Source organism: Azolla caroliniana, unplaced genomic scaffold (assembly GCF_043228905.1).
Source record: "Azolla caroliniana isolate FFs.n. ecotype wild unplaced genomic scaffold, voAzoCaro1.0.p SCAF_1, whole genome shotgun sequence".
NCBI classification, from domain to species: Eukaryota; Viridiplantae; Streptophyta; class Polypodiopsida; order Salviniales; family Salviniaceae; genus Azolla; species Azolla caroliniana.
In genome coordinates, this window is record NW_028230436.1 from 11,087,497 (window position 1) to 11,114,808 (window position 27,312).

At 38.6% G+C, this 27,312-nt stretch overlaps 1 protein-coding gene across 4 annotated transcripts; it reads right to left on the reverse strand.

Annotated features, from left to right (window-relative positions):
* Positions 1-1,222: 1,222 nt before the first annotated feature.
* On the reverse strand, positions 1,223-27,047 carry LOC147868968 (C2 domain-containing protein At1g53590-like). 4 transcript variants are annotated; one of them, XM_087325234.1, is made up of 12 exons: positions 26,732-27,042; positions 25,035-25,109; positions 24,799-24,942; positions 21,893-21,988; positions 21,692-21,814; positions 21,371-21,523; positions 21,253-21,294; positions 19,685-19,760; positions 14,877-14,969; positions 2,384-2,567; positions 2,024-2,144; positions 1,223-1,911 (listed from the first exon to the last, which is right to left on the reverse strand). In XM_087325234.1, the coding sequence occupies exons 1-12, from the start codon at positions 26,927-26,929 to the stop codon at positions 1,390-1,392; spliced, it is 1,827 nt and encodes a 608-aa protein (XP_087181360.1). In that variant the 5' UTR covers positions 26,930-27,042; the 3' UTR covers positions 1,223-1,389. The 4 variants fall into 4 exon arrangements, with proteins under 4 accessions (XP_087181360.1, XP_087181384.1, XP_087181376.1 ...); XM_087325258.1 differs by lacking the exon at positions 24,799-24,942 and having other exon boundaries at positions 26,732-27,047; XM_087325250.1 differs by lacking the exon at positions 21,893-21,988 and having other exon boundaries at positions 26,732-27,046.
* Between the last annotated feature and the right edge of the window lie 265 nt (positions 27,048-27,312).

A 27,312-nucleotide genomic window follows, 5' to 3' on the forward strand; every position in this document is an offset into this window, starting at 1 on the left:
CATTCATGTAAGTGCAGTGTTAAGAGGTTTCCAAAGTCAGATAATTTTGATGTATCAAAATAACCTTTATGTATATATAGTATGCTAAGCTTTGGCTTAAAGATATTCTGGGGTTTGGATATTGTGACAAAATAATCTAGTGGTTAATGGGAGTTAATAATTCTACATCTTTCTAGAAATACAATATAAACTAGTGGTTCAACGGAATCAACACTTCCACATGATTTTATGAAAGTTATTCACTCCAGCTAAAATTTCTGAGTCACTTCTGAAGGATAATTTTTCCTTATGGCACTTCTTCTTGTGGTTTCATATATGTCATCTCTATATTTTATGAGCCAATTCTCCAGTTAATCCTTATAGGCAAATTCGTTTCTCAATACAAATTGTTGAATCAATTATTCATGGAATTGATAGGGAATGTAACATGATTTCCTTTGTGATGGTGCAGGGTATTAATGTACTGATTTCCAATGAATGCAATTTTTTTATGGATGTGTTATTATAGTGGTGTTACCTGAAGAGTGATAGGTTTGCTTTCTTTTTCATACTTGAACTTCCCCTCATCCACTAAATTATGGTTAATGCTTGACCATTTTAGCTGTCTATGGGATAGGCATATACGTACATCAGAAAATGATTCACAACTTCTGTAGCTGTATAGCAATATCAGCTTATGGCAAATTAAGATGGATAATAAGAGATAGATAGCTTGAACGGTTCCATTATGTTGAGCTGCTGTATCCGACACATGTTAAAACATAACAATTAGGTCATTGCTGGCAACTGTTGAATAAGTTTCACCCAAATTGCACATAACAAAGCTATTGCAAATAAACCTATGTGACCAACATTATCATGATGTTTTGTTTCACACTTCATCATAGCAATTGTTACCATCATCTATGGCTTGTTAAAGTGGGATTTCCAAAATCAAGGGTAGTGGTCTAGCAATAGTGTATCCAACGTAAGGATATCCCATCCTATCCTTCTTGTTCTCTGTACTTGAAATAGGCACGTGCATAGTTGAGGATGGCAAGGAGCTGATACACAATAGAAAAATGATAGTAAATCTTAAATCTAAAAAAAGTGGTGCAACACAAGGTTTCATAATTAGTCTGATCCCCATATATCATTAATGTATTATTATTTCAGAAAAAGAATTGATCCGTGCAAAATGATTATATACAATCAGAAAGTGGCAGAAGACTCTGAATTGAGCGTGTTTTATTATTGTTTCCATACTTACAAAATATATTACATTAAATCATGTGCCATTTATAACCTATACACAGTGACAGAAAATGCTGTGGTGAGTATGTTGATAAATGCAATCTGATGAAAAAATAAACAAAAATACATTTGGGCTGTGAGCTTTCGAGAATTTGATCATACAGAAGGTTGTACACTACCAGATGCTGCCATATTATTACTAGATCCTTTCCGACTCAAGGCAGCATTCAGATGATTATTCATGCTCTTCATCATTCCTTTTGCCTTATTCTTTACTCGATGTCTCTTCGATGGGTTTTCAGACCTTTCATCATCTTGTTGCTCTGAATCTGTTCCAATATCATTTTCTGCCACCACTTCTGTTTCTTCAACTCCAATTGATGGATCACCATCTACAGATTTCCGTGCGCTCAGTCGAACAAACTGTACATCACTCATGTTTTTTTCTTTGGCATCCTTACTCTCTTCTTCAAAATATGTCGATACTTTCTCAATCTTCGGCTCTGGAGACTGCCTTTGACGTCTGTCTTTAGTTGCAGAATGCTCCCCTGGGCTAACGATTGATATATAACCATTGTCCTTATTGCCTAATCTTATTACCTCGAACTTCTCAATAGGATATTCTTCCTCCAAAGCATAGTCTGGAGGAAGAACTTCTTTGAGCCGACTGTCTTGCACCTATATTTTCGTCAAAAAGAGATGAATGCTAATTAAAATGACAGAAAAGATGCAGCAAATCAGAAGTACACATAATACAACAATGTTTCTCAGTATATATATGCAATTATACTTTTTCACGTTCAACCACTGTCACAGATATATGCAGCTCTCCTGTTGTAACATCTTCAAGAGCTATCCAGAAATCATTGCACTGACCATTTCTGTATTTAGCTAGGTTGATTGAGCAAAACCTGAAACAAGAATAGCATACAAAAATTATACCTTGCTTTTAAATGAAGCTGTATCAGAGTCAAGGTAACAAGGAACCATATACACTAGCTAAAGTACAGAAAATTGGGCAAATCCTTCAAAATCTTGGAATAGAGAAAAGCGCAGTCACAGAGAAGTAAATCTAGAAAAATCCTTGAAAACATGGCCATTTTCCATTGTATATAAATACATATTAGAGGTCAGGTAAATATACCCTTACCCTAGCTTGTCATCATAAATAGTATCCTTGTCATATAGACGGAGGGATAAGGGAGGTAAATTTTCCCAGCTGAAAATCTGAATATCAAAATCTTGGAACCACTTTGGATTGAGTGTATTCTTCTGAATCTTTGTTGTAAACTTTTCATTTGCACAAGACCCCTTCACAAATGGATCTGCCAAACCTGAGAAAAAAATGCATGATATTTAGAGATCACAATCTGCACTATTTGGTTGCTACAATGCAGTAGTAGTTCTCCATATTGAGAATGCATAGATATTGGTTTATCATGGCATAGAATTAAATAACACCTTTAATAAACCCTATAATTACACTAATCAAATAGTTTCCATATTGGTGGTAACATTCACAAATCAATGTTAAATAGAATTCTCTATGAGATAGATTAACTTGCACACAGATGGCACTACTAGACCAGCGCATACACTTGTTAAATCTCTAGCTTCCGTTGTTTCAGATACTGTCTCATTGAACACTGATGCTATACAAGCATTTTATTGGTTTTTTTTGTTAATAGAAAAATAATATTGGAAACACATTTTTTTGTTTTGATTAAATGATTTTAGTAGTCTCCAACGAAAATAAGAAAGGGTGTATTATTTTATGTTTTTACAAAACACTATGAGAGAAGGTAATAGCTCAGATCAGCCATAAAAACTGAGGAATAAGGACATATCATGATGAATATGAAATAGAGAATATAGTAGGAAATAAGTACATAAAGTTAATAATATACAACAGAGGGAAGAAGTGAGGCTAGACAATATGAAATAGAGAATATAATAGGGAATAAGTACATAAAGTTAATAATATGAAACAGAGGGAAGAAGCATGAGAAAGGCTGAAGGACAAAAAAAATAAAATTGCAGCTCAGCCTAAAAAGTTAAATGTTTCCCATATTTAGGAAAGTACAAGGTATAGATTCAAATTCCATCAATAAAGGATAAATAGTGAATATAACTCCTGAATCAGCAATATTTCTAAATTATAAGTACTAGACGCCATAGGACGCTACAACACAGGATTGGCTGGAGAAACATAACTAATAACTAGTGCGGCCTATAGGAAAATAAATGCTTTGAATGTGGACATGTTTTTAAATAATTTTTATCTGTTTTTTCGCAATTTTGTTCCATTTTAAGGGATACAATAGACCCAAGAAGATCAAAACAATGCAACATGGCAGTAATTTCAAATCATAAGTACCAGAAGCAAGAGGAGGCTACAGCACAGGATGTTGTGTTCTTCCTCCTCATGGGGCCGGCTGAAAGTCGGCTTACGGCTAAGAGTCGTTAGAATTGGCTAAGGGACAAAAATGCACATTATGTATGTATATATATATATGTACTTGGAAAAGAAGATTATGTGAATGTATAATGCTGTATGCAGAACAGTGTGTAAGATATTCAGAGATAGAGAGTACTCTACAGTGTTTTGTGAGACTCAGAAGAGACACAAGGCGACTTCAGAAGATGACTTGCAGGTGTTGTTGCACCACCATCTCTGAGCGAGCTGTCATCATACTAGGTTTTATCGCTCCGTGTTTTTTTCTTATTGTTCTCTGTGTGTTTCTGTCCATTTGTTGGACGAAATTGTATCAAGGTTGTGGCCTTGAGATCTGGTATTCCCCTAGTGATCTAGGGAGGTTGGAACTATCTGTATACACTCCTACACAGTGAAGTTTTGGTGCCCTGAAGGTCCCATGGTTTTTCCTGTTTTAGGGTTTTCCACGTAAATACTTTGTGTCACTGTTTTACAGTTTGTTTTGTTTTTCTCTTAAGATGTAATCTCTTGTTTGGTCTTATAGGCCATTTTGGCCTCTTAAATGATGTTAATATATCTTTCTTTCTTTCTGTTGTAAAATTGTATTCCCGAGTGGTCAGTAGTAGCTTGACAGGCCGGCTGATTCCTTCCTCTAATATTTTCAAACTGGTAATCAGAGCAGTAGGTTTAGATGGAGGGGAAAATGAGTGGCTTCCCGGGAATGATTGTGTTGGGACTCCCACAACTACTCTGACTAGAAGATCAAGATGGAGAATCTCCTAATAGTTAGGCATTTGTATGAGCCGATCTATATGAATGAAGTGTCGACTGGGGTAGTTGAATCCGAGTGGAAAATGCTTAATAGAAAGGCCGTAGCAACTATCAGACAGTTTGTTGACGTGAGCATCCTCCAACATGTGACAAATGACACAAATGCCTTCGCGCTGTGGCATAAGCTTGCCGGCATGTATCAGAGGAAAAATGCTCTTACCAAGGCATCCCTGATGAGAAAACTGGTGAGGCTGAAGTACACAGATGGTGATAACATTGTGGTGCACACCGGTAAATTCATGTTCTTAGTGAACCAACTGGCTTCAGCCAAGATGCCTTTAGATGATGATATACAAGCTCTGTTGCTACTTTCTTCCCTACTAGACAGCCGGAAAACCCTAGTAGTGTCACTAAGCAACTCTTGTCAAGAAGAGAATTTGTCTTTAGAGGTAGTAAAGACAAGTCTTCTGAATGAAGAGACGAGAAGAAAATAAATGGGTGCTTCGTCTCAATCAGAAGCAAATGTGGCACAAGATCCCAGTAGAGGGAATCGTGACCAGTCTAGAGGGATGTCAAAAGCTAAGGGAAAAGTCACATGTTTCTACTGTGGGACACTGGGACATTTCCAAAAGAATTGTCGATACTTTAAGAGAGACAAAGGAAATGTTGATAGTGCTGAGCCGAAGAAAATTTCAGAAGAGAAAAGTACCTCAGCCATTGCAGCCAGTGAAGAAGAGCTTAGTGAACAAGCATGTGTGTCCGGTGCATCATTTCATCTAACTCCCAAGAGAGAATGCTTCTCATCATATATAGCTGGTCACTATGGCCATGTTAAGATGGGGAATGATGGGTCATGCAAAATTGTTGGAATAGGAAATGTTTGTTTGTTAACATCTACTGGCTGTAGGTTAACGCTGAAAGATGTACGCCATGTTCCGATGTTAGATTGAATCTAATATCGGCCGGACAGCTTGATGATGAAGGCTACAGTGGTAGCTTTCAGAATGGTACTTGGAAATTTTGCAAGGGAAGTGAGATTGTGGCTTGAGCACAAAAGCATAACACATTATGTGTCATGCATGCAAAATTGTGCCGAGATGAGGTCAATGTGGTGGCCGACTGAAATGGAGAGTTATGGCATAAGAGGCTTGGCCACATGAATGAGAGGGGGATCTCCAATGAGGAGAGAACATGCCTTAGAACTGGCCCATATAGATGTACGCTATGTGGATGCTAAGTCACATCATGGTGCACAATACTTTGTAACCTTCATTGATGATGACAACAGAAAGTTGTGGGCTTTCGTGCTGAAGAGTAAAGACCAGGTGTTGACGGTCTTCAAGGAGTTTCAAGCCAAAGTTGAAAGAGAATCCGGACAAAAGTTGAAGACTGTCTGGACAGGCAATGGCGGTGAGTACCAGGGTCAATTTGAGTTGTATTGCAAGAGTCAAGGTATCAAACTTGAGTATACAGTGCCAAAGACACCTGAGCTGAATGGTCGGGTAGAGAAGATGAACAGGACCATAATGGAGAGGATGAGAAGCATGCTTTCACATGCAAAATTGCCGAAGTCATATTGGGCCGAGGCAATGATGACAGCTGTTTATCTCATAAACAGGTCCCCCTCAGTGCTCTAAATGGTGATGTCCCACAGAGGGTGTGGACAAGAAGAAATATCTCCTACCAACACTTGAGAGTGTTCGGATGCTTGGCTTATATGCATGTTGCAAAAGATCAAAGGTCAAAGCTGGACAGCAAGTCCAAGCCATGGATATTCTTAGGGTACTCAGAAGATGAGTTTGGATACACGTTGTGGGATCTGGTTGATAAGAAAGTGGTGAGGAACCGTGATATTGTGTTTATGGAAGACAAGCCGATTGAAGATTGGATGCAACAGCCACTGTTGTCTTCCCAGCCGGTTGCCCTTATGGATTCTACACTTGCCGACTCTAGCCCTGTAGAGCCGGCCGGCATACAACAGCCGGGTAGATGCAGCCGAATCTGAGTCGATTGCTGTGGGAAGAAGATACCCACTCAGACAAAGAAAGGCATCCTCCCGATATCCAGCCTATCGCCAGTGAATATATTTTGCTGACTGATGAAAGTGAGCCGGAGTGTTTTAAAGAAGCCATGTCGGATGTGCACAATAGGGAGTGGTATAGTGCCATTCAAGATGAGATAAATTCCTTGCAGGAGAATCACACACCTATGATCTGATGGAGCTGCTGAGGGAAAGAGAGCTCTTAGAAACAAGTGGGTTTTCAAATTGAAAACTGGAGAAGACAGTTGCCCACCCAGATACAAAGCCCACATAGTGGTGAAGGGCTTTCAACAGAAAAAGGGCGACTTTGATGAGATCTTTGCTCCAGTTCTGAAGATGACATCCATTCAGATTGTTTTAAGTGTAGCTGCCAGTATGAATCTGGAGATTGAATTGTTGACATATTTCGGTAGTGATGTGTGTGAACACACTTAGGACAACAGGGGCATTTTTTCCCTCTTTAGGAGGTTTTTTCCCCCTGTCTAAAAATACTCTTAGAACCCTAAAGTGGTGAAGCTTTTTGGGATTCAATGCAAGAACCCAACAGTAGTATCAGAGCTACAAAGCGACATTTGAGCAGCAACACAACGGCTCTCATATGCAGTCCGTCTATGCCATCTGTGGTGGCGTTTTTCTGCTGTTGAGAAAACAAATTTCTGCGTGTTTTCTTTCTCTCCACAGTTTCAGTTGTGTTTTTTATTCTGCCTCCACGTCGATTCAATCCTAGAAAAAGCCTCCTTGAGTCTTCCAAGACATTCCTACAACCCTCAGAAATCAGATTTGCTTCCCTTTTCTCTTTGCTTGTTCATCTTTCAAGTCAAAGAGGTACGCTATTCCCTTTTATTCATTCAGCAGTTCATTTTTTTACATCAAAACGTGTTCAGTCCACGGCCATGGCTGAGAACAACGATGTATTTCAAATGCTTGCTGTTGAGGATAAACTGGATGGAACAAATTACCCTCTTTGGGCTTATATGATGTGCCATGTATTGGTAGCAAAGGGGTTGTGGAATGTGGTTCAAGGGTCTGAAAAACGTCCTGTTGTTGAGAACACAAATGCTGATGGTATTGATTCAGTCGAGGATGTTGATCATCCTGCTGATGCCCATGCTACAGTTTCTATTATACCAACTGCAGAGCAACTTCGTTGGGATGGCAGAGATGCTCAAGCACATGCTTTGTAGCTTTGTCTGTGAAGCGTGCCATTATTCCCCATGTTCACTCTTGCAAGACGGCAAAGGATGCTTGGGATACTCTTACCACTTTGTACCAAGCAAGAAATGAGGCTTGTGTTACTTATCTCCGAAAACAATTGGAGAGCAAGCACATGAATGAAGGGGATTCTATGGACAGTTTTCTTACAAAAATCAAAGATTTAAAGGAACAATTAATTTCTGCTGATGAAATGATATCAGATAGTTCACTTGTGCAGACCGTTCTAAATGGTCTTCCTAATTCATATCAGAGTTTTGTTTCTACTCTTCGTTTAATGATGAAAGGCAATCCCAATGCCTTATCATTCAAGGAGCTAGTCTATGTTTTGTTACAGGAAGATCAGTCTAGGCAAAACAGGTCTATTATGCGTGTTGCAGATCAAGCTTTCCTAGCTAGTCAGAAGGGCAAAGGTAAATGGAACTCTTTTGCTAGCAAGCAAAGATTTGCTAATAATTCACAAGTGAATGAAAAAAAACAAGACCAGAAACAACAACTATTTTGCAAATATTGTAAAGGAATTGATCATATTATAAAGAACTGTCCAAAATTGGCAAAGAAAAAAGAGGCAAGACTCGTTGTTGCAGAAGTTTCTGCACCAAAAATAGAGTCTGCAAATCTTGTGCAGAATGAAGAATGGGCATTTACTATTGTTTGTAGTTTTGACCCATCTTCACCTGAACAATGTATGTCTGTTGCACAATCAAATGTTTGGTACTTCGACAGTGGCGCAAACAAACATATTACCTCGCAACGCAATTTCTTCACTTCATTGGAGCCTGCCCCTACAGGGAATACTATCACATGCGCCAACAACTCATCTTATCCAGTTATGGGTGTTGGTAAGATCATTTTGACTACTGCTGATGGTAGTCCTTTCATCTTGTTAGATGCTTTGTTTGTGCCAAGGATCAAGAAAAATCTGTTGTCGGGTTGGCTTGGTTGTTAAATTTGTTGATGACAGGTGTACAGTTCATGATCTGTCCAATGGGGATATTATTATTGCTTCTGGCATTTTATGTCGTGGGCTGTATAAGCTCATAGATTATGAACGATCTATAAATGATTCAGCCTATGCAATATAGGATTCTCAGGCTATTTCAGATGCAAAGATTTGGCATGCACGCTTTGGTCATCTAAATTTTTCGCCTGCAGAAATCTGAAATGGTCTCCTCCTTGCCCAAACTTCAGGCACCTCGGAAGCATGTTTTTGAAGGCTGCATTTTGGGCAAAATGCATCGTTCATCCTTTCCAAAAGATGGTTCAGTTCGAGCTATGCAAAAATTGCAGCTTGTTCATAGTGATGTTTGTGGTCCTATGCAGACACATTCTCTTGGGAACTATCTTTATTTTGTGACTTTCATTGATGACTTTTCTAGGCATGCATGGGTACATCCATTGAAGGCAAACTCCGAAGTGTTTCTGTGCTTCAAACAATTTCTAGCTTTGGCTGAGAATTTGTCATCATGTAAAATGGGCACCCTCCGTTCTGATCGAGGGGGGGAGTATATGTCTTCTGAGTTTAATGCATTTCTGGCTGAACGTGGGATAAAACATCAGTGTACAGTGCCGTATACACCTCAACAAAATGGAGTTGCTGAAAGAAAGAACGGGTCACTCATGGAAATGGCGAGGTGTATGGTCAAAGTCAAGCCTTACCACATAGTTTTTGGCTTGAGGCTGTCATGTGTGCAGCATATGTACTTAACAGGTGTCCCACTAAAGCACTGCACTCTATCACTCCATATGAAGCTTGGCATGGCCAAAAGCCATCTGTTGCTCATCTGAGTGTTTTTGGTTGTTTGGCATATGCATTAGTGCCTAAACAACAACGCAAAAAATTGGATGATAAAGCAGTGAAATGTATTTTTGTAGGATATAGTTCTGAAAGTAAAGGCTATCGTCTGTATCATCCACAATCTAAACGCATTTTGGTTAGCCGTGATGTTTTTGTGGAGGATGCAATACAGCCACTTCTTTCATGTACGAAGGAGACATCAATTAGCTCCAAAGATGTGTATGACACTTTGTTGCCTCTGTTTACAAGTGGACAATTAAGTGTTGACCCACTTGAGGCACCTTCTCAGCCTTTGGAAGCTACTCATAATGATGCAGATCATTCCATTTCTGATGCAGACTTACATGATGCACTTATTAATGAGAGGGCTGATATAGAAGAGGCAAAGACTGTGCCTAGATGGCTGTTGCAGACTTTGCAAGACAGTAAATTGGATTTTCCTTTGCCATACCGTACTCGTTCAACTTATCATAGTGCTGCTTTTGCATCAGATTGTTATGCAATGGCTGCCTCTAGTCTTTGCAATGAGAGTGAGCCTGTTTCTTTTGATGAAGCACAAAATTCAGAAAATTGGATGGCTGCTATGCAATCAGAATATGAGGCTATTATGAAGATTGGTACATGGTCTTTATGTGACTTGCCTCCTAGCAAGAAGGCTATTAGCACTAAGTGGGTATATAAGCTAAAACGTAAACCTGATGGAACAATTGACAGGTATAAGGCTAGGCTTGTTGTGAAAGGTTATGCCCAAGAAAAAGGCATTGATTTTGATGAGACCTTTGCTCCCACCTGCCGTATGACTACTGTTCGTAGCATCTGTGCAATTGCAGCTCATCGTGGTTGGAATGTACATTAGTTGGACATTAAAACAACATTTTTCAATGGTGATCTTCATGAGGAAGTGTATGTATCCCAGCCCCGTGGTTTTGTGCAAAAAGGGTATGAACACAAAGTGTGCAAGTTGCGAAAGGCATTATATGGCTTGAAGCAAGCACCGTGTTCTTGGTATGAAAAGATACATGCCTATTTGATTGCATTTGGGTTTGAGAATAGTCCAACTGAAAGCACCTTATATGTTAGGCGTGCTGATGATGTATTTCTGATCATGATGTTGCTCACTGGTCCCAATGAGAAGCATATTGCTAACTTTAAGGCTGATTTGCATGCCTCTTTTGAGATGTCAGATTTGGGGCATTTGCATCATTATTTGGGCATTCAATTTATGCAAGTTGATGGTGGAATAGCTTTGTGTCAATCGAAATACATTGACACATTATTGCAGCGTTTTGGCCTTGAAGACTGTAAACCTATTGCCACTCCCATGGAGAAAGGTTTACATTTGAGCCTTCATGATGCTGGAGATGCATTTGATACTGTTCTCTATCAGCAGGCAGTTGGATGCTTGATTTACTTATGCATAACCCCACCTGACATTCAGTTTGCTGTCTCTCAGATGAGCAGGTTTATGCATTGCCCAGGAGTTAAGCATTGGCAGGCAGTTAAGCACATCTTTCGCTGCTTGAGTGGTACCCGGTCACTTGGGTTGTTTTATCCCAAGGGGGGATCACTACCGCCAGACCTGCATGCTTTTTCTGACTCTGATTGGGCTGGTTGTTATGACACTCGTGTGTCCACAAGTGGTTTTTGCTTCATGCTTGGTAGCTCATGCATATCTTGGTTGAGCAAGAAGCAGCCTATTGTGGCCACTTCTAGTTGTGAGGCTGAGTATAGGGCAGCTTTCATAGCTACAATTGAGTGTGTGTGGCTCAGACGCCTTTTAGCTGATTTGGGTGTTGGTCAGTCTTCTGCCACCACCATCTTCACTGACAGTCAAAGCGCAATGGCAGTTGCGAGGAACCCTGTGTTCCATGCTCGCACTAAGCACATCGAGGTGCATTATCACTATGTCAGGGAAAGGTTCTCTGCTAGAGAGATCAGTTTGGCTTATGTGCCCACGCAGGAGAACATTGCAGACCTCTTCACAAAGGCTCTGCCTAGGGAGAAGTTTGAAGCTTTCCGCAAAGCGTTAGGCCTACTACCATTTGTGGATTGATCTCTATCCACGTAGCTTGGCACTTGCTTAGCCATGAGTGCTAGCTCCTTGTTCACCACATCACTCCCAAGGGGGATTTGTTGACATATTTCGGTAGTGATGTGTGTGAACACACTTAGGACAGTGTTGTGTGAACACACTTAGGATAGTGATGTGTGTGAACACACTTAGGACAGTGATGTGTGTGAACACACTTAGGACAGTGATGTGTGTGAACACACTTAGGACAACATGGGCATTTTTTCCCTCTTTAGGAGGTTTTTTCCCCTTGTCTAAAAATATTCTTAGAACCCTAAAGTGGTGAAGCTTTTTGGGATTCAAAGCAAGAACCCAACATGAACGGTTGGATGTAAAAACAACATTCCTACATGGTGAATTGGAATAGGAAATCTATATGCAGCAAGCTGAGGGTTTCGACGTGAAAGGAAAGGAAAATCTTGTATGCAGGTTGAGGAAGAGTTTGTATGGATTGAAACAAGCTCCTTGACAATGGTATAAGAAGTTTGAATCCTTCATGCTGAAACATAGTTTCCACAAAACACAAGCCAATCATTGTGTATTTGTGAAGAGGTACGATGAAGGTGATTTTCTGATTCTCCTACTTTATGTAGATGATATGCTGGTTGTCAAACTGGATTCTAACAAGATTGCAAGTTTCAGATTTTGGGAATGCACGTAGTCCCGGACAGGACTAAAAATATGCTATGGTTGTCACAAGAGAAATATGTGACAAAAGTATTACAAAGGTTAAATATGTATAATGCAAAACTTGTTGGATCTACACTGCTGGTGAACTTTAAACTGAATTCTGGTCAATGTCAGAAAAGTGAAAAGGTTAAGGCTCAGACGGAAAAGGTGCCGTATGCCTCAGCTGTTTGTAGCCTAATGTATGCCATGGTTTGTACTAGGCTGGACATTGCCTTTGTTGTTGGAACAGTCAGCTGATTTATGAGCAATCTTGGAAAGAAGCATTGGCCGCATGAAATGGATGCTTAGATACCTGAAAGGCACCTCGAGTGTATGGCTTAGGTATGGCTTTGGGAAACCTATGGTTGAAGGTTTCACAAATTCTGATATGTCGAGCGATGTTGATTCTAGCCGATATACATCAGGATATGTAATGACTTTGTAGGGGGAGCCGTGACATGGCAATCAAGGTTGCAAAAGGAATTGATTTGGATGAGGGATTTTTTGAGTTAGCTAAGAATGAAGCAAGATGAATTCCTACTTCACTGTGATAATCAGAGTGCCACCTACCTTGCAAAGAATGCAGGCTACCACTCTCATACCAAGCACATACAATGAAGGTATCACTAGTTACGAGAGAGAGTGGATGATGACAATTTTGCTCTAGTGAAGATCCATACCGATGAAAATGGATCTAATATGCTGACAAAGGCCTTATCTATGGAAAAGCTTGTTGCTTGTTGTATAAGAGCTGGCCTGGTTGATACCCCATGCAGGAATGAAGGGGGAGTTTGTTGTGTTCTCCCTCGTCTGGGACCGGCTAGGGGTCGGAAGCTGAGAGCCGAATGCCAATGGTTTATGGCTAAAAGCCGTTAGAATCGGCTTAGGGACAAAAATGCAAATTATGTATGTATATATATATATATATATATATATTTATGCACTTGGGAAAGAAGAGTATGTGAATGTATAATGCTGTATGCAGAACAGTGTGTAAGATATTCAGAGATATAGAGGAGTACTCTGCAGTGTTTTGTGAGACTCAGAAGAGACACAAGGCGGCTTCAGAAGACGACTTGTGGGCGTTGTTGCACCATCATCTCTGAGCGAGCTGTCATCATACCAGGTTTTATCACTCCATGTTTTTTTCTTATTGTTCTGTGTGTTTCTGTCCCTTTTTTGGACGAAGTTTTGTGTCAAGGTTGTGGCCTTGAGATCTGATATTCCCCTAGTGATCTAGGGAGGTTGGAACTGTCTGTATACACTCCTACATAGTAAAGTTTTGGTGCCCTGAAGGCCCGGTGGTTTTTCCCGTTTTAGGGTTTTCCATGTAAATACTAGGTGTCACTTCTTAAACTTAAGATGTAATCTTTTGTATGTAATCTTTTGTTTGGTCTTATAGGCCATTTTGGCCTCTTAAAAGATGATAATATATCTTTCTTTCTTCTTTCTTTCTGTTGGTAAAATTGTATTCCCGAGTGGTCATTAGTAGCTTGACAGGCTGGTTGATTCCTTCCTATAATCTTTTCACAGGACTGGCTGGAGAAACAGAAATAATAACTAAATGTTGACTGTAGACATGTTTTTAAATAGTTGTGTTTTTTTATTTGCAATTTTTTTCCATTTGAAGGAATGCAGTACTTCTTTTATGTAGACATAAAACATGACCATTATTATGATGATTCATAATCCAAATCTCTAATAAAATAAACTTTCCTATAGTGGCTCATAATGTAAAGCTCTAGTAAAATAGTGTAACAGATAGAGCATTCTACTTTATTATAAACCTCGCTCATGAAGACCTGGGCTGACTGTTCTATTTAAGGACCGATGCAAAACTCCATTAAAAAATTTCATGCACGTTTCAAACCCAATCAATATTGATCAGTCTCATTCCATATGCTATGATGTTACAGATATACTATCATTAAGCAATTGGCTACTAGCTGAAGGAATGCAATCGCACATCCTAGTGGCATCCATATACCGTATCTTCATGATAAGATTAAATATACAATGTGCTTCCTATCTAGAGAATAGGCCTTCTCTAAAAGCCTAGGACTTTTCTTGCTAGAACTCAAGAGACATAGGGAAAAGTTGTTGAAGGACAACAGTACAGCCACATAAGCTCATCCACAAAGAGCAATCACAACTTTCTTTAGCCCCATTACTCCTAATCCTACAAGTCAATCAAGGGCTACACAAATGGGTGCTCGACCAGAACACAACAAAGGGGTTACGATAAATCAGGCAATAGAAATTTCTCATGCACATAGGCCCCAGCCCCATGGACCACGATCTTGCCACGTCATCGATATATGAAGGCCATTATCTCCCGCCATCGCAGGTGCTTCCCTCACTTCCGAGACCCCTCCATTCTAAATCGACCTATGCTAGAGATCTTTCGAAGATTTTTTTTTTAATATATCTGACTTGAGAATCTTACATCTGCCGATAACAAGATTCTTTAGTCTGTTTTTATCTTATTTACTTTAAGATGCAATCTCTTGTTTGGTCTTATAGGCCATTTTGGGCTCTTAAAAGATGGCATGAAACTTTTCATAAAGTTTGTTTCAGTCTCACAATTCTTCAAGTTAGTCCTAAATATGAATTCTTAATTTGTTATTTGACAGTTGGAACAATATACCATTAAAGTCGGATGGTTTCAATTTCGATGCTTCAATAATTTTTAGATGAGCAACAGCAACTGGCTCCATTTGTTCAATCTTACACCAGGTTTCTGGATAATCATAAACAACCCAAAAACTTAAAACAGCATTTATACTTTCAGACATAGTATAATGAATATAATAACAGCTTTGATCCCTCTACATGGCTTGCAGAGATAAAGGTGCACTGTGAGAATCAATCTCCTACATTACTATCATTTTGCTTTATTTATGGCTCACAATAGTGCTGCTTGTCTAAATTTTATTATCAGAGCAGGTTATAAAGCTAATATTCAGATATTTGGGCAATTATTAGATGGAAGAGATATGCATCTACTGTGAGAATCAATCTCCTATATCACTATCATTTTGCTTTATTTATGGCTCACAATAGTGCTGCTTGGCTAAATTTTATTATCAGAGCAGGTTATAAAGCTAATATTCAGATATTTGGGCAATTATTAGATGGAAGAGATATGCATCTATTTGTAAGAAATCCTTGATAACTATCACCCTTATGTGTAACCGTGTAATAATCTACAATAACTTGATCTCTCAGGGGTTTTAATCAAAGATCCCCTCAATATTGAGGCATTTATATAAATCACACCAGTTACAACTCCCAAACAGCCAGATATGACACCCGTCTGTATTGAAAAACATGACACTATCAAATGCACGAAAAACCACCGGCATTTCCTAGCAGCCTAACTCCAGTGCATTGACACCAATGTATAAAAAGCGGATGGAAGCCATGTAGAAAAACCATTGCAGGGGGAATGATGTCAATTAAGTAGCTGGTCCTTGTCATAGCGTCCAACATCCCTAGCTTGGCCTCTTCAAATTGTTGAGCCAGGGTGATGTGATGCTCCATGAGTGCTGTTGCAGGAGTACTTCGGTCCACTCTTGTTCTTGCTGCAGCTGGCTCCAATTAGATGGCCTTTACTAATACAATGGCAATCCTACTCTCCACATTGACTAGGAGTTCATCCCACATGAGGAGCTTTGTGAAGATTTGACCTGTCAGTTGCTACCTGCCTCTACATTATGTAGCTGATGTGTCAAACAACCTCACATCTCACCGTGTAGACAGTTGTAGTGAAAAGAGGTTTTTCTCATGGTATTTACCCTCCAAGACTGTCGTCTCCTTACCTGATTGTTATGTGCAGCTCAAAGATATGTGGAAAAGGCAGAGTATAGTATCAAATTGTGAGACTCAAAACTCCCAAACTTGTTTAGCGCAAAGTGAGCATAGTCAACTACACTCATCACTTGTGCCCCTATGGCATGTCTCAAATCGTAGAGCGTGTGAGCTCTGCCACATGAAAGCAATGTCTAGTACCCAATGCATCTCCTATCATAGTTAGAGTGAGCTAAGTCACATGGAAGCAATGGTTTGGATGGCAAACAATGTGATGGGCTCTAACATGTATTGATGTGTGTGGTTTTCTCTTTCGGTGAAGAATTATCGTTTTGAAGTTAGGTGCAACATATGTAGTAAAAGTGTGACATGTGAGCCTCCACAATTTTTTTGATGTCATGATATATTGGTGTTGTAAAAAGACCTTATTCACAAAGGAATCTATTGATGCTTCATGAAACAAATGTGTAACATCCCATCTTCCAAACCAGCTTTCCTCTTACATCTAATTGGAACATGAAAATTTGTTTTTATGCGTCTTTTGCATCATTTCTCTTGCTTCCCATGCGATTTTAGGACGTCGATGTAAGGGATTTGTTTGAACCTTAAGCAAACAAGTATTCGGCAACCCTTTCCATGGAAGTGATCCTATCTCAAGAGGTAGGAGGGTCTATCCCGTTTGTTTCTTGACTTGGAGACACTTTGTAATAAAATGCTTATGGACATTTTTAAAATCTTTCCAGGTGGACATACGCTACCCCATACTACCACTGCATATAGCAGCATTGTTGTCACCATATTGTCGAAAAGATATTTCTTGATGACCCAACACTTAATATGCTCTCTTTCCCACCTCTAAGCTGCTGGTAGCACATTTATTCCATCTATGATTTGGAAGGCCAAACAGGAAACACGAAAGCTATATTAATGACTGCCAAAATGACCTATGAGACTAAAAAAGAAATTACATATTACAATGTCTTCTCATATTTGAGAACACAACTAACATATGGTACTAAAGAATCTACATATGTAAGAACTTAAGAATCTAAACTTCAATCGAAACTTCAGCCTTTGACAAATCTTCAACATGGGCTAGTTCCAACACAAAGAGATCTCCAAAGAGAGGGAAGCACCTTTGGTCCCGCATGATAATGCCTTCTATTTGTCAATGACAATATTCATGTGGCCGTGTTCCAGATGATTGTGGCCTACAGCTAATCTATTGTTATTACTTTTGAGTGTCTTGAAGTTATAGCATGAGTGTTGTGGCTAGTGAAACTTGATTTTTTCTCTGTTGATGAGCTGCTATGGTCGTATTGTTGTCCAACTTCTCTATATGTCTCTTGAGCATTAGAAAGAATGGTCCCACGCATTTTGTACTCCCTGATCTTAAGTGGCAGCCAAAGACTTGTTTTAAGAAAAAGTGGCTCTTATTTCATAAAAAAACATGCTCTACCTATATACTCATATCGAGCCATATAGTTTAGCCAAGTAGTGGCCAATCATGATTGTCCTATAGTTGCTTGGCATCATGGGGTCTCCACTCTTGAGTATTGGCACAATGGTATGTTCTGTCCATCTCGTAGGGAAACCTTCACACATGGCTCTATTAAAGATGTGTGCTAGCAATGGGAGCAAGGTGTCACGGGCATAGATAAAGTGCTCACCAACCAATCCATCACGATCTTGGGCCTTCCCAAATTTTAACCGATCAATGGCATTTCTTACATTTTGCGGAGTAAAAAAGGTGGATTCATGTGGTTGGGGAAGAGGAGGTTGTCCCCAGATATCATATATGACCTTTGCATAGTCATGCCACATCTGAGGTGAGGTCACTGGTGTGGTAGGTTGCCGCTCATTATTAATCAACTAAACACAATGGGCTAAGGGGGTTTTATGTACAAGTGCTCAAGGGACTGCCACATTAAATATGGTTGGTGGAATCTAATCAAGATATCCACTTCAGTACAATTCTGTCATAAGAATATCTGATATTCTTTGACCACATTTACACTTGACAACTACACGGATTACAATAAAGTGTGCTCATGCACTTTTTCACACATTGCAATTTTCTTCATACGTACATGTTCACACGAGTTGAGCTTGATTCTCAACAGCACCTATGCTTCGCTATTTATCATTTTGAAAACCATTTTTTTATAATGATACCTTTATGTGACTAAGTATGGACCACCCCACAACTATGTATTCCTTAATAACCAATAACATTGATGCAAATTCTGGTTTAAGCAAATGTCATTGTGCTCGCATTACACTCACCAAGACAACTCGAGTGCCACCTCAAGAAGACCTATTTGTAAATAATGGGAAGACAAAAGCGATGATTAGAGCTAGAGTTGACATATTTGAGATAGAAAATAGAGATAGGGGTCTCATTTCTATGAAGTCGTTTGTAGGACTAAAGTTCAAAAGGGCAAAGGGGTATGCTGTTGTGGTTGCTTTGGTTAGGTGTGCCACATCCAATTCTAACAACATAGGATAAAGCATTGAATTAAGCCATATATGTTCGATTTGTGTAGATATGGAGGCCTTAAAACATAGGTGGAGGCAGAAATGAGTTAGCCAAAGGACGTTTAACTGTTGGAGATTCATCAGCACTTTCATTCTCTATGGGTCAATTTTGGCCTCTTAAAAGACGTTAAGACGTTAATATATCTATCTATCCATCTATCTTTCTCTTTCTTCCTATGGACTTTATAAAATATCTAATCTAATCTAAATCTCTTGACATAGGATTTTGATTCTTCATTTATGGTACTACTATGATAAGAATATAGAGACGCCCAGAAAGCGGAATGCAAAGGTCCTTCACAAGGATAGATGTTGCATGTAGATGCACAAATGGGTGGGAGGAAGAACCAACCCTTATTAGCACAAAGATTCACCACATATGGAGGGTGCATGAACCTTTATTGGGCCTAGCAGTGAATGCAAGGAGAATACTGTATTTTAGTTGCTAAGTTGCCACTATATTAATGTAGTTGTGTAATCAGAGGGGGATATAACATCCAGCTCGTAAACATGCTACCACTTTATAATTAATGTGTAATTAAAGGGACTAGTCACACCTTGTCTTATGTGAGAGCGAGAGAATGTAAGTGCTTATGTCATTGCAAGTGAGGGGGATTCATGTGAGATCCTGGTAGCCAGCTTGTTTATGGATGCTAATCAAACTTGCCTCTGTTTGGCAGCTTGTTGTTGCCAGTTCTTGCATACCCGGAAAAACATATTATAAAGTTTCTACATAGGGACTAATCGCAAGGCTCAACTCTGGAGTGAGAACAGACTAATTACAATGCTCATGAATGATGCAACTTGACAGAATATTCCAACTGTGATGCCATAGACAATCATAAATAAATGAACAGGCATACTGTATGCCGAAGGTTTCAAAACATCATTGACACCACTATACCTTCAACCTTATCCTTTCATCTTATTCCTATTTTGTTTAGTGTTTTAATATGACATGTCTCGCATGCATCTAAAGATGGTTATACCTTTGGTTTCATTTGAACATGCAAAGAATGTCAATATTACACTATCTCTCTAAGGGTACACAAGCAATCCAAATAATAAGACATCAACCAATAAAAGACAACATCAGTTAGAAAAGACCTTGAGCTGCAGACTTTGGAGTTGCCGATGTTATCTTATTAACAAGCTCCTCTACATCTACAACCACCATATTTGGCTGCATAAGTCAAAGAAAGATATATTAATGTCTTTTAAGATGCCAAAATGGCCTATAATACCAAACAAGAGATTACATCTTAAAATATTTTCTTGCTTTTAAGAAACAACAAACCAAAATAAAGAAATATAACAAAGCAAAAAAGTAAATTGAAATAGACTTAGATGTGAATGAAGAAACTTGTCCTCTATACCATGTAAGATACTCAAATTAGATATGTTGTAAATTTTTGTCTTTGATCCAGAATGGAGAGGTCTCCGAAACGAGGGAAAGAATGAATGAAAAATCAGTAAGCATATTGATGTAGAATATATTACTAAAAAAATATTTTGGTGTTACTACACATAGGTGTTTTGTCTGGAAAACTTGCAACTTGTTTAATCTATTCCATTGAAGTTACTGCTTATTTGTTTAACATGAAATTGGAAATGAAGCTAAGCTCTTCTGTAGCGTCATCTTGGAATGATAAGAATTGTCAAATAATTCTAATAGAATGATTTGACAACCAGGCAAGAGAGCTTAGGGTTTGTAATGATTGATAAATCAAAGAAAAAGAAACAATAGTATCTCTAGAAAACCCAAAATTCCTCTAGCTTACAACCCTACCCCAATTCTGCAACCCAAATTTAAATAACTATGATGTCACTGCCATAAGCTGACATTAGGATTGAGAAGGTAAATCTAATTTGGAACATGTTCAATACACCTAGGAATTCAGAAAAAAATTGAGATACCTTCACATTCAGATGATGTCATGGATGTCTCACTGGTAGACATGAATATCTTATCATAATTTATAATAAAAATAAAGAAAAAATCTATCATATTGATGTCCCACGGTGGTACTAGTATGGAGAATGTAAAACATTTAGGATACTTCGATCGAGATCAATGATATTCCTTTTTGCTACATGAGAAAGTATAATTTTACAATTCCCTTCGAGTGTTGTCATACCAGACATTGCAAGTTATAGGATAGCAAACAAGGGTTCACCTAGTTCTTTATGTTATAGGTCTTCCTCCAATAAAGGCAATGGAACAGAAATACAGTCACCCTTATGCACAAAAAGTAGAGCATCAAAGATAGCAAGTCCATGCACCAAAATGTAACAAGCATAAGCCCAAAACCCCCCCATTAATAAAAAGCCAATCATCTGCAATTTTGAATAACAATTTCCTATAAAGCAGCACTCTCCCTGGAATGGTATTGATCTATAAATCCTAATGTTGGTAACTCTCATAAACGCTAATCTCCAAAATAAATAAAAATGATAAATACCATCTTGGACAGACTATTTTGCAATTAACAATACACTCAAATAAACAAATAAGTTCTATAATCTGTTTTTGAATTTATCGTACAATGATGCAATGCCTGCAATTCCAAGTTTTTGATATACCCATGATAGTTGCTTGTAATTTTGGTGAGCTAGAAATCTATCTTCTTCCATTTCAATCTGTATTATAGATGCAAGAATAATCATATTCATACCTGTACCAAACATTTTTCAAAAATATCTGCTACCAGCCTATCCTGCATATATCCAAAATATTTTCAATGAAATATACCAGTAACATGTTATCAAGAAGATCAGTATGTATTCGCCTACCATCCATCCTGCAACTAAAGGGATGTCACTAACATTGACACCATGCGTAAACAAGGGCCGTACAGTCATTTGTACTTCAGGGAGAGTCTCGAAGTTAAGGCGAACCCGACTTAAGTAAGGCAGTTCATTTAATAGCTTGATTCCAACACGTACCTGAAATAACAGTAAATATTTTACAATATGTCTTTTATATAACATAAAACCTAAGTGTTTTCATGCATATCATTGTACACTCCTGAAGAGACATATGGAACTTGACATGACTACTTAGCCCTGATTGTTCAAATGTAAAGCAATACTATTAAACAGAAAAATATGTACCTTTCCTTCGATCAGCAACTTAGAAATATGAATATTTGTCCATATACCCAATCCTCTCATTTGAGCACTTAACACTGCAGTCATGTCCTCTCCAGCTAGGAAGTGTAAATGAAGTTCCATGATCTGCATAATGAGGAGCTCTTTATGAAAACAAATACAAGTAATAAGAGTCATAATAATTTGTACAGAGGGCATAATTACAAGATGGTCATCTCCAGAGGCTGAGTCAACGATACGAACGCCAGTAAACATAGGTGGCCTCCTTCCCAAAGATAGTTGTTGCAACACAACTTTAGCCTATAAAATGCGCAAATTTTCCTCTATTTTACCAGGCTTCACAATATTGAAGATGTTAATACATAGCCTACAAAATGTGTAAATTTTGCTTTACTTTACTAGACTTCTATAATTATTTTGCTTGGAGAAGACTTGGACCAAACCACATTTCACAATCTGCTGTAATCAGGAGATTGGGAATGAGCAGCATGTCACATTATTGATGTCAAGCATTCACTATGCTTCCTATCTTTAATAACTGCATGCCTACTTCGACATGCCAAGCCCCTCCTCTTAGGCACATATATGTCTTTGCTTAAGCATAAGAGGAATCTTAAGAAACTACATGAGCCACATGTTCCATTAAATCTTGGATTGTCCCAACCTAAACATGAACAAAGTGGAAAAGAATAGAGTGATCATGATGATATTGAGATTCAGGGGTTCGGGAGCATGTCTATCGGGTATAGCTATAAAAATATTACTATACGCTGATGATAGTATTGATTTCTGACCCTCCGGAGGAACTACAAAGACATCTAAATGCCTTAAAACTATTTTATACGGGCAAAGGTTTGTCGATAAACATGGATAAAACTAAAGTGACAGTGTTTAACACCACTTAATCACGGGTAAGACCAGAACCAGAATTCTTCTTGGGAGAGGAAAAGGTGGCATATTCATGTTCCTCTCATATCTAGGAGCAACATTTACAGGGCCTAGGCTCTCCTTACAGGAGGGTTCTTGTGCTGGACTTTCTCGTGGATATGCAGTCCTTGGTGCTCTCGAAAGACGACGTGCACATTTGCAGTTCCAAGAGCCACGAACTAAATTGTGGCTAATTGATACACTTGTGAACCAACTCTGCTCTATAGAGTAGAAACATGGGGACCGAATATTAACAAGGCAAATAACTAGAAAGATTTAGAGAGACCTTTAGTGTTCATGATCGCCTACATGTTAAGGAACAAAGCATCGGTACCTTATGATATAATCCGGGCAAAGATGGGAGCAGCCCCTATAATTATTGAGCCATGATTCGGATCAATGACCTATATCCAACCACTTTGGGAGCTCCCTAAAAGTAATCAAGGTTGGCACTTATGTTATCAAGACAACTCGCTGAACATGAAGACATCCATTGTTGGTATGCTAAAATGCAACAATAGTTCGAGTCACATGGCATGAGTATAAATGCACGACCCTACAGCTTGGACTATCCACATCTAAACATGACCAAAGTGAAAAAGAGTAGTCATCCAAATTGATATTATTAAGTTAGAAAACAAGATAACATGGATCAGCCACAAAATATCACTTAGTAGGACAGTTTTTACACACACCCGACGATGGATTAATCATCAGACCATCTAATACGGGCATACATCTATCCTATGCATTGTACAAGGTGATAGGGCAGTTGTGAACTTCATCACATCAGTTAGAGATTGAGGTGTGCATGCACAAATACATCTAGAAGAAAGAATTTGTGGATTGTGTCATTAGGGAGAGGAATATGAAGAATAACTATGTTTTGTCATTGTAGTGTTTTTTATTAGATAAGACGGAGATACCATTCCCTCTCTACGCAAGGCTAGAATGGTCATTGGGGCTTTTCTTGCTAGAAGTCAAGAGAAACCGGGAAAAGTTGTTGGAAGGACAATAGCACAACTACACAAGCTCATCAACAAAGAACAATAACAAGTTTCTTTAGTCCCACCTCTCCTACTCATGCTACAAGTCAACAATGGCTACACAAATGGGCTCCCGACCAGGATATAACAAAGGGGTTACAATAGATTGGGTGAAAGCAATTTGCCGTTCACATAGGCCTCAACCCCATGGACCATAATCTCACCACCCTTGTCATTGACGGACAAATGCCATTATCTCTTGCCAGGGCAGACGCTTCCCTAGCTTCGAAGACCTCTCCATGTTAGATCAAACTAGGCTATGTTAGATATAATCAATGATCAACCCCATGTTGTCACATTTATCCCCACATGTATTCTTTGAGAGCACATTTTGTGATAGCGCCCCAAATGCGGAGTATCTATTGCAACGTGACCATATGGATTGATGAGGTATCAATGTGGGAAACTGAAGTGAGTAGGAGAGAATGTATTTAGGAAAGAGGGAAGTAGGGTAATGGGATTGTCTAGTAGTAAACTATACAAATGTTCTTTGCTGGCATGGCAAGTTAAGATGTTCTTAGTCTTGAAGCATTTGTCATTGACTTTAAGATAAGTACTATCTAGTACTCCTTAGGAAGGGAATATCCCCGCTACTATCAACTGACTTGCACGTGACACTAAGACCAAACAGAGAATATAATCCACTCTCTCTATCTCTTACACCGTGGGTGTGACTATTATCCATCCCCACTAATTTTGTAGTCAACTGGTCCAGATCCCATCAATGCTCTAAGGTGTGAGCGCACAAGTGGATTACCATTGCGAGCTATTCTCATATGTAATAGAAAGTTTGTATTCACATATACATCTCTGCCATTGTAACTTTCTCTGACTAAAGATCTTTGGAAGACAAAATTTACGATATATCTGACTAGAGAATCTTACATGTACCGATAACACGATTATTTAGTCTCTTTTTATCTTATTTACTTATTTACTTACTAACACTAATTTAATTTGTTTTGTTGTTCTCAAAGACAAGGTAACACTTAAGATGTAATCTCTTGTTTGGTCTATAGATCATTTTTGCCTCTTAAAAGACATTAATATATCTTCCTTTCTTTCCCAAATAGGATCTCTAATTATGATAAGAGAAAATAAAAACCAATTAAGAGTTCTCAATGTAAAGAATCTCACAACTGTCCCCGGCTTAAATCTGTCAAGAAACCAAGGAATCATTGGTCCCAAAATATCTTGAGATATAGCTTTTTCAAGGAACTGTGGCCACATCTTCTCAATAGCTTGATTGAGCCACTGCGCTTCTTGGAAGTCAGAAAGAGGCTGAAAATGCAATAGATGATGTTGAAATTTGCAACATGAGAAAAAATGTAATAAAAACAAGTTTTAAGTATCAATGGGATCTGCAGAAGTACTCTGTCTTGGAGTGCAGACCTCTTCCCCTCACTGCGCATTTGTCTACGTAATCTCTTGACATAAATACGATTTGCCTGTATAATTATACCAAATCCAAGCAACAAAAAAGAAAAAACCACATGTAAGAAACAGATGGCAGAGGTTTGCAATTTATGTTATGGGTTATTGTGTTCACCATACGTCTAGACTTTTATTTACTTTATGTGAAATTAAAAGCCATTACAGAGTGCTCATAGTTGTGAGTTAAATCACTGGTCCCAGTATACAATGTGTAGGCCCAATATGTTCAAAGATACCTTTGAAATTGGTTCATGAACACCCTAAATGACTCTTTGTCAAGTTTATTATGATCAATTTAGTTTGATGGTATACTTGGTTCTACTTTGAGATTAAATTATTCTTGCATATTCACATCCCTTCACAATAATATGAGGAGAGTTCAAAATACTTTCAAATTGTGGAGTTTTCAAAATTCTTTTAGCCATTTATCCCCATCAATTGCAATTTTCCACCATAAAGTCCATAAGTTGGTTACCTCTTTTCGTCATTAATTTCCCTCATCAAGTCCTCTTTTTTATTATATTATAAGGGATTCCATTCATTATCTTCACATCAATTTCCAGAGCATTGCACTTTTTGCTAATAATTTCCAATCCCTTTCTACTTCCCACATAAGAAAATGTTAGGAAAAGATCCATCACGCAAAAATAGAGAGAAAAGAGATTCATTTAAAAAAGAATCAGAAACCCTCAACAGATATTGGGAATGGAAATTTTCCAAAAAGAATTTGGTATGGAGCTTCGCATTGAAAACTTACAAAATTCTCAGAAGATATCGTGATTGGAACACTTCACATAAGAATCTGTATGCAAATGTGCCTAAGGAAAGGACATTGCATCAATAAAGAAAGAATTCACAACTCAAAACATTCCACATAAGAAATCGGTAAGAAAAGATGCATCAGGAAAATGACGAGGAATAAGCAAAGGAAGGGAACCTACTTCAAGAAAGAAAGGTATGCCATGCAAACGTTCCTACGATGATCTGCATCTTCGAGTCAGGCGCCGATGGGCACATCAAACTAACCGTGAGTATGAAAGCCTTCACAGTCCAGGCACAAACTCGAGAATTCTACGTAAGAAGTCATAAGAGAAGATGTGCAAATGTTTAGAAATAAGTAAAACGAAGGGAAACCTCCCCAAAATAGAAGCAAACTTCTCAAAAGACGGCAGAATGGAAGGTTTCACATATCAGAAAGAGAGAATGAGGACACGCAAAATTTGAAGGTAAAATTCAAGAAAAAGGAAGGAATTTTATTTTGGAATAGAAGCAGAAATTCAAAAACATGCAATAAGAATGGAACATTTCACGTAAGAAAGCACCATGAAGGGGTCCATCTTTACTGGAAGATTTCAAGAAAGATAAGAGAAGGGACGGGAAATTCCCTTCAAAATAGAAGCAAAATCTCTCAAAAGACATAAGAAAAAAAAATCGAGATAAGAAATCAGTATAAAACGATACATCCTAGCAGGGAAAAACTCGAGAAAATACAGCTTCACAGGGAATTTTTCAAGAAAGGGAAGGGAAGGGAAGGGAAGGAAAATTCGCCTAGAAAAGAAACAGTGTTTCTCCTAAAATATGAATAATGGAACTATAGATGTAATACATCAGTAAGTAGAAGTTGCAATTAATTTACCTCGAACAAGAAGAGGAAAGCTAGGGCGAAGATCCAGATGGAGGAGACATGGAAGAAAGAAGCCAACCAGAGGAGGAAGAGAACAATTCCAATGTTGACGAGGAAAGGTTGGTCGAGGAAATTAATCGAACTCTGCTGAAGAGAAGATGATGGTGAAGACGAAGAAGAAGAAGAAGAAGAAGAAGAGGGAGGTTCCATGGCACCTCGAAGAGAGAAGGTCTTTCACAGGGAAGACGAATGGACCTGATACGTTAATCCTGAGTCTGCCCTCACCTTTCGCCTGATTCGAAGAATTGGCGTGTAGCGGGGTGCATGGATGGACATCCGATCTTTTCTTCTGCTTCTCTCTCTCTTTCTTTCTTTCTTTCTATCTTTCTTTCTTTCCCTGATTGTTTCTGCTTCTTCTTCGACGTGTGATCCTTCCCAACCTTTCTACTTCGGGATCATCTTCTTCTGCTTCGATTCATTCGACTTCTTCTTCAGACTTCTGAGTCTTCTTTGGTGAGCTGCCCACGTTTGTGCAATTTTTTGGGGATTTAAACGAACCAACTACATACATACATACATACATACATACATAC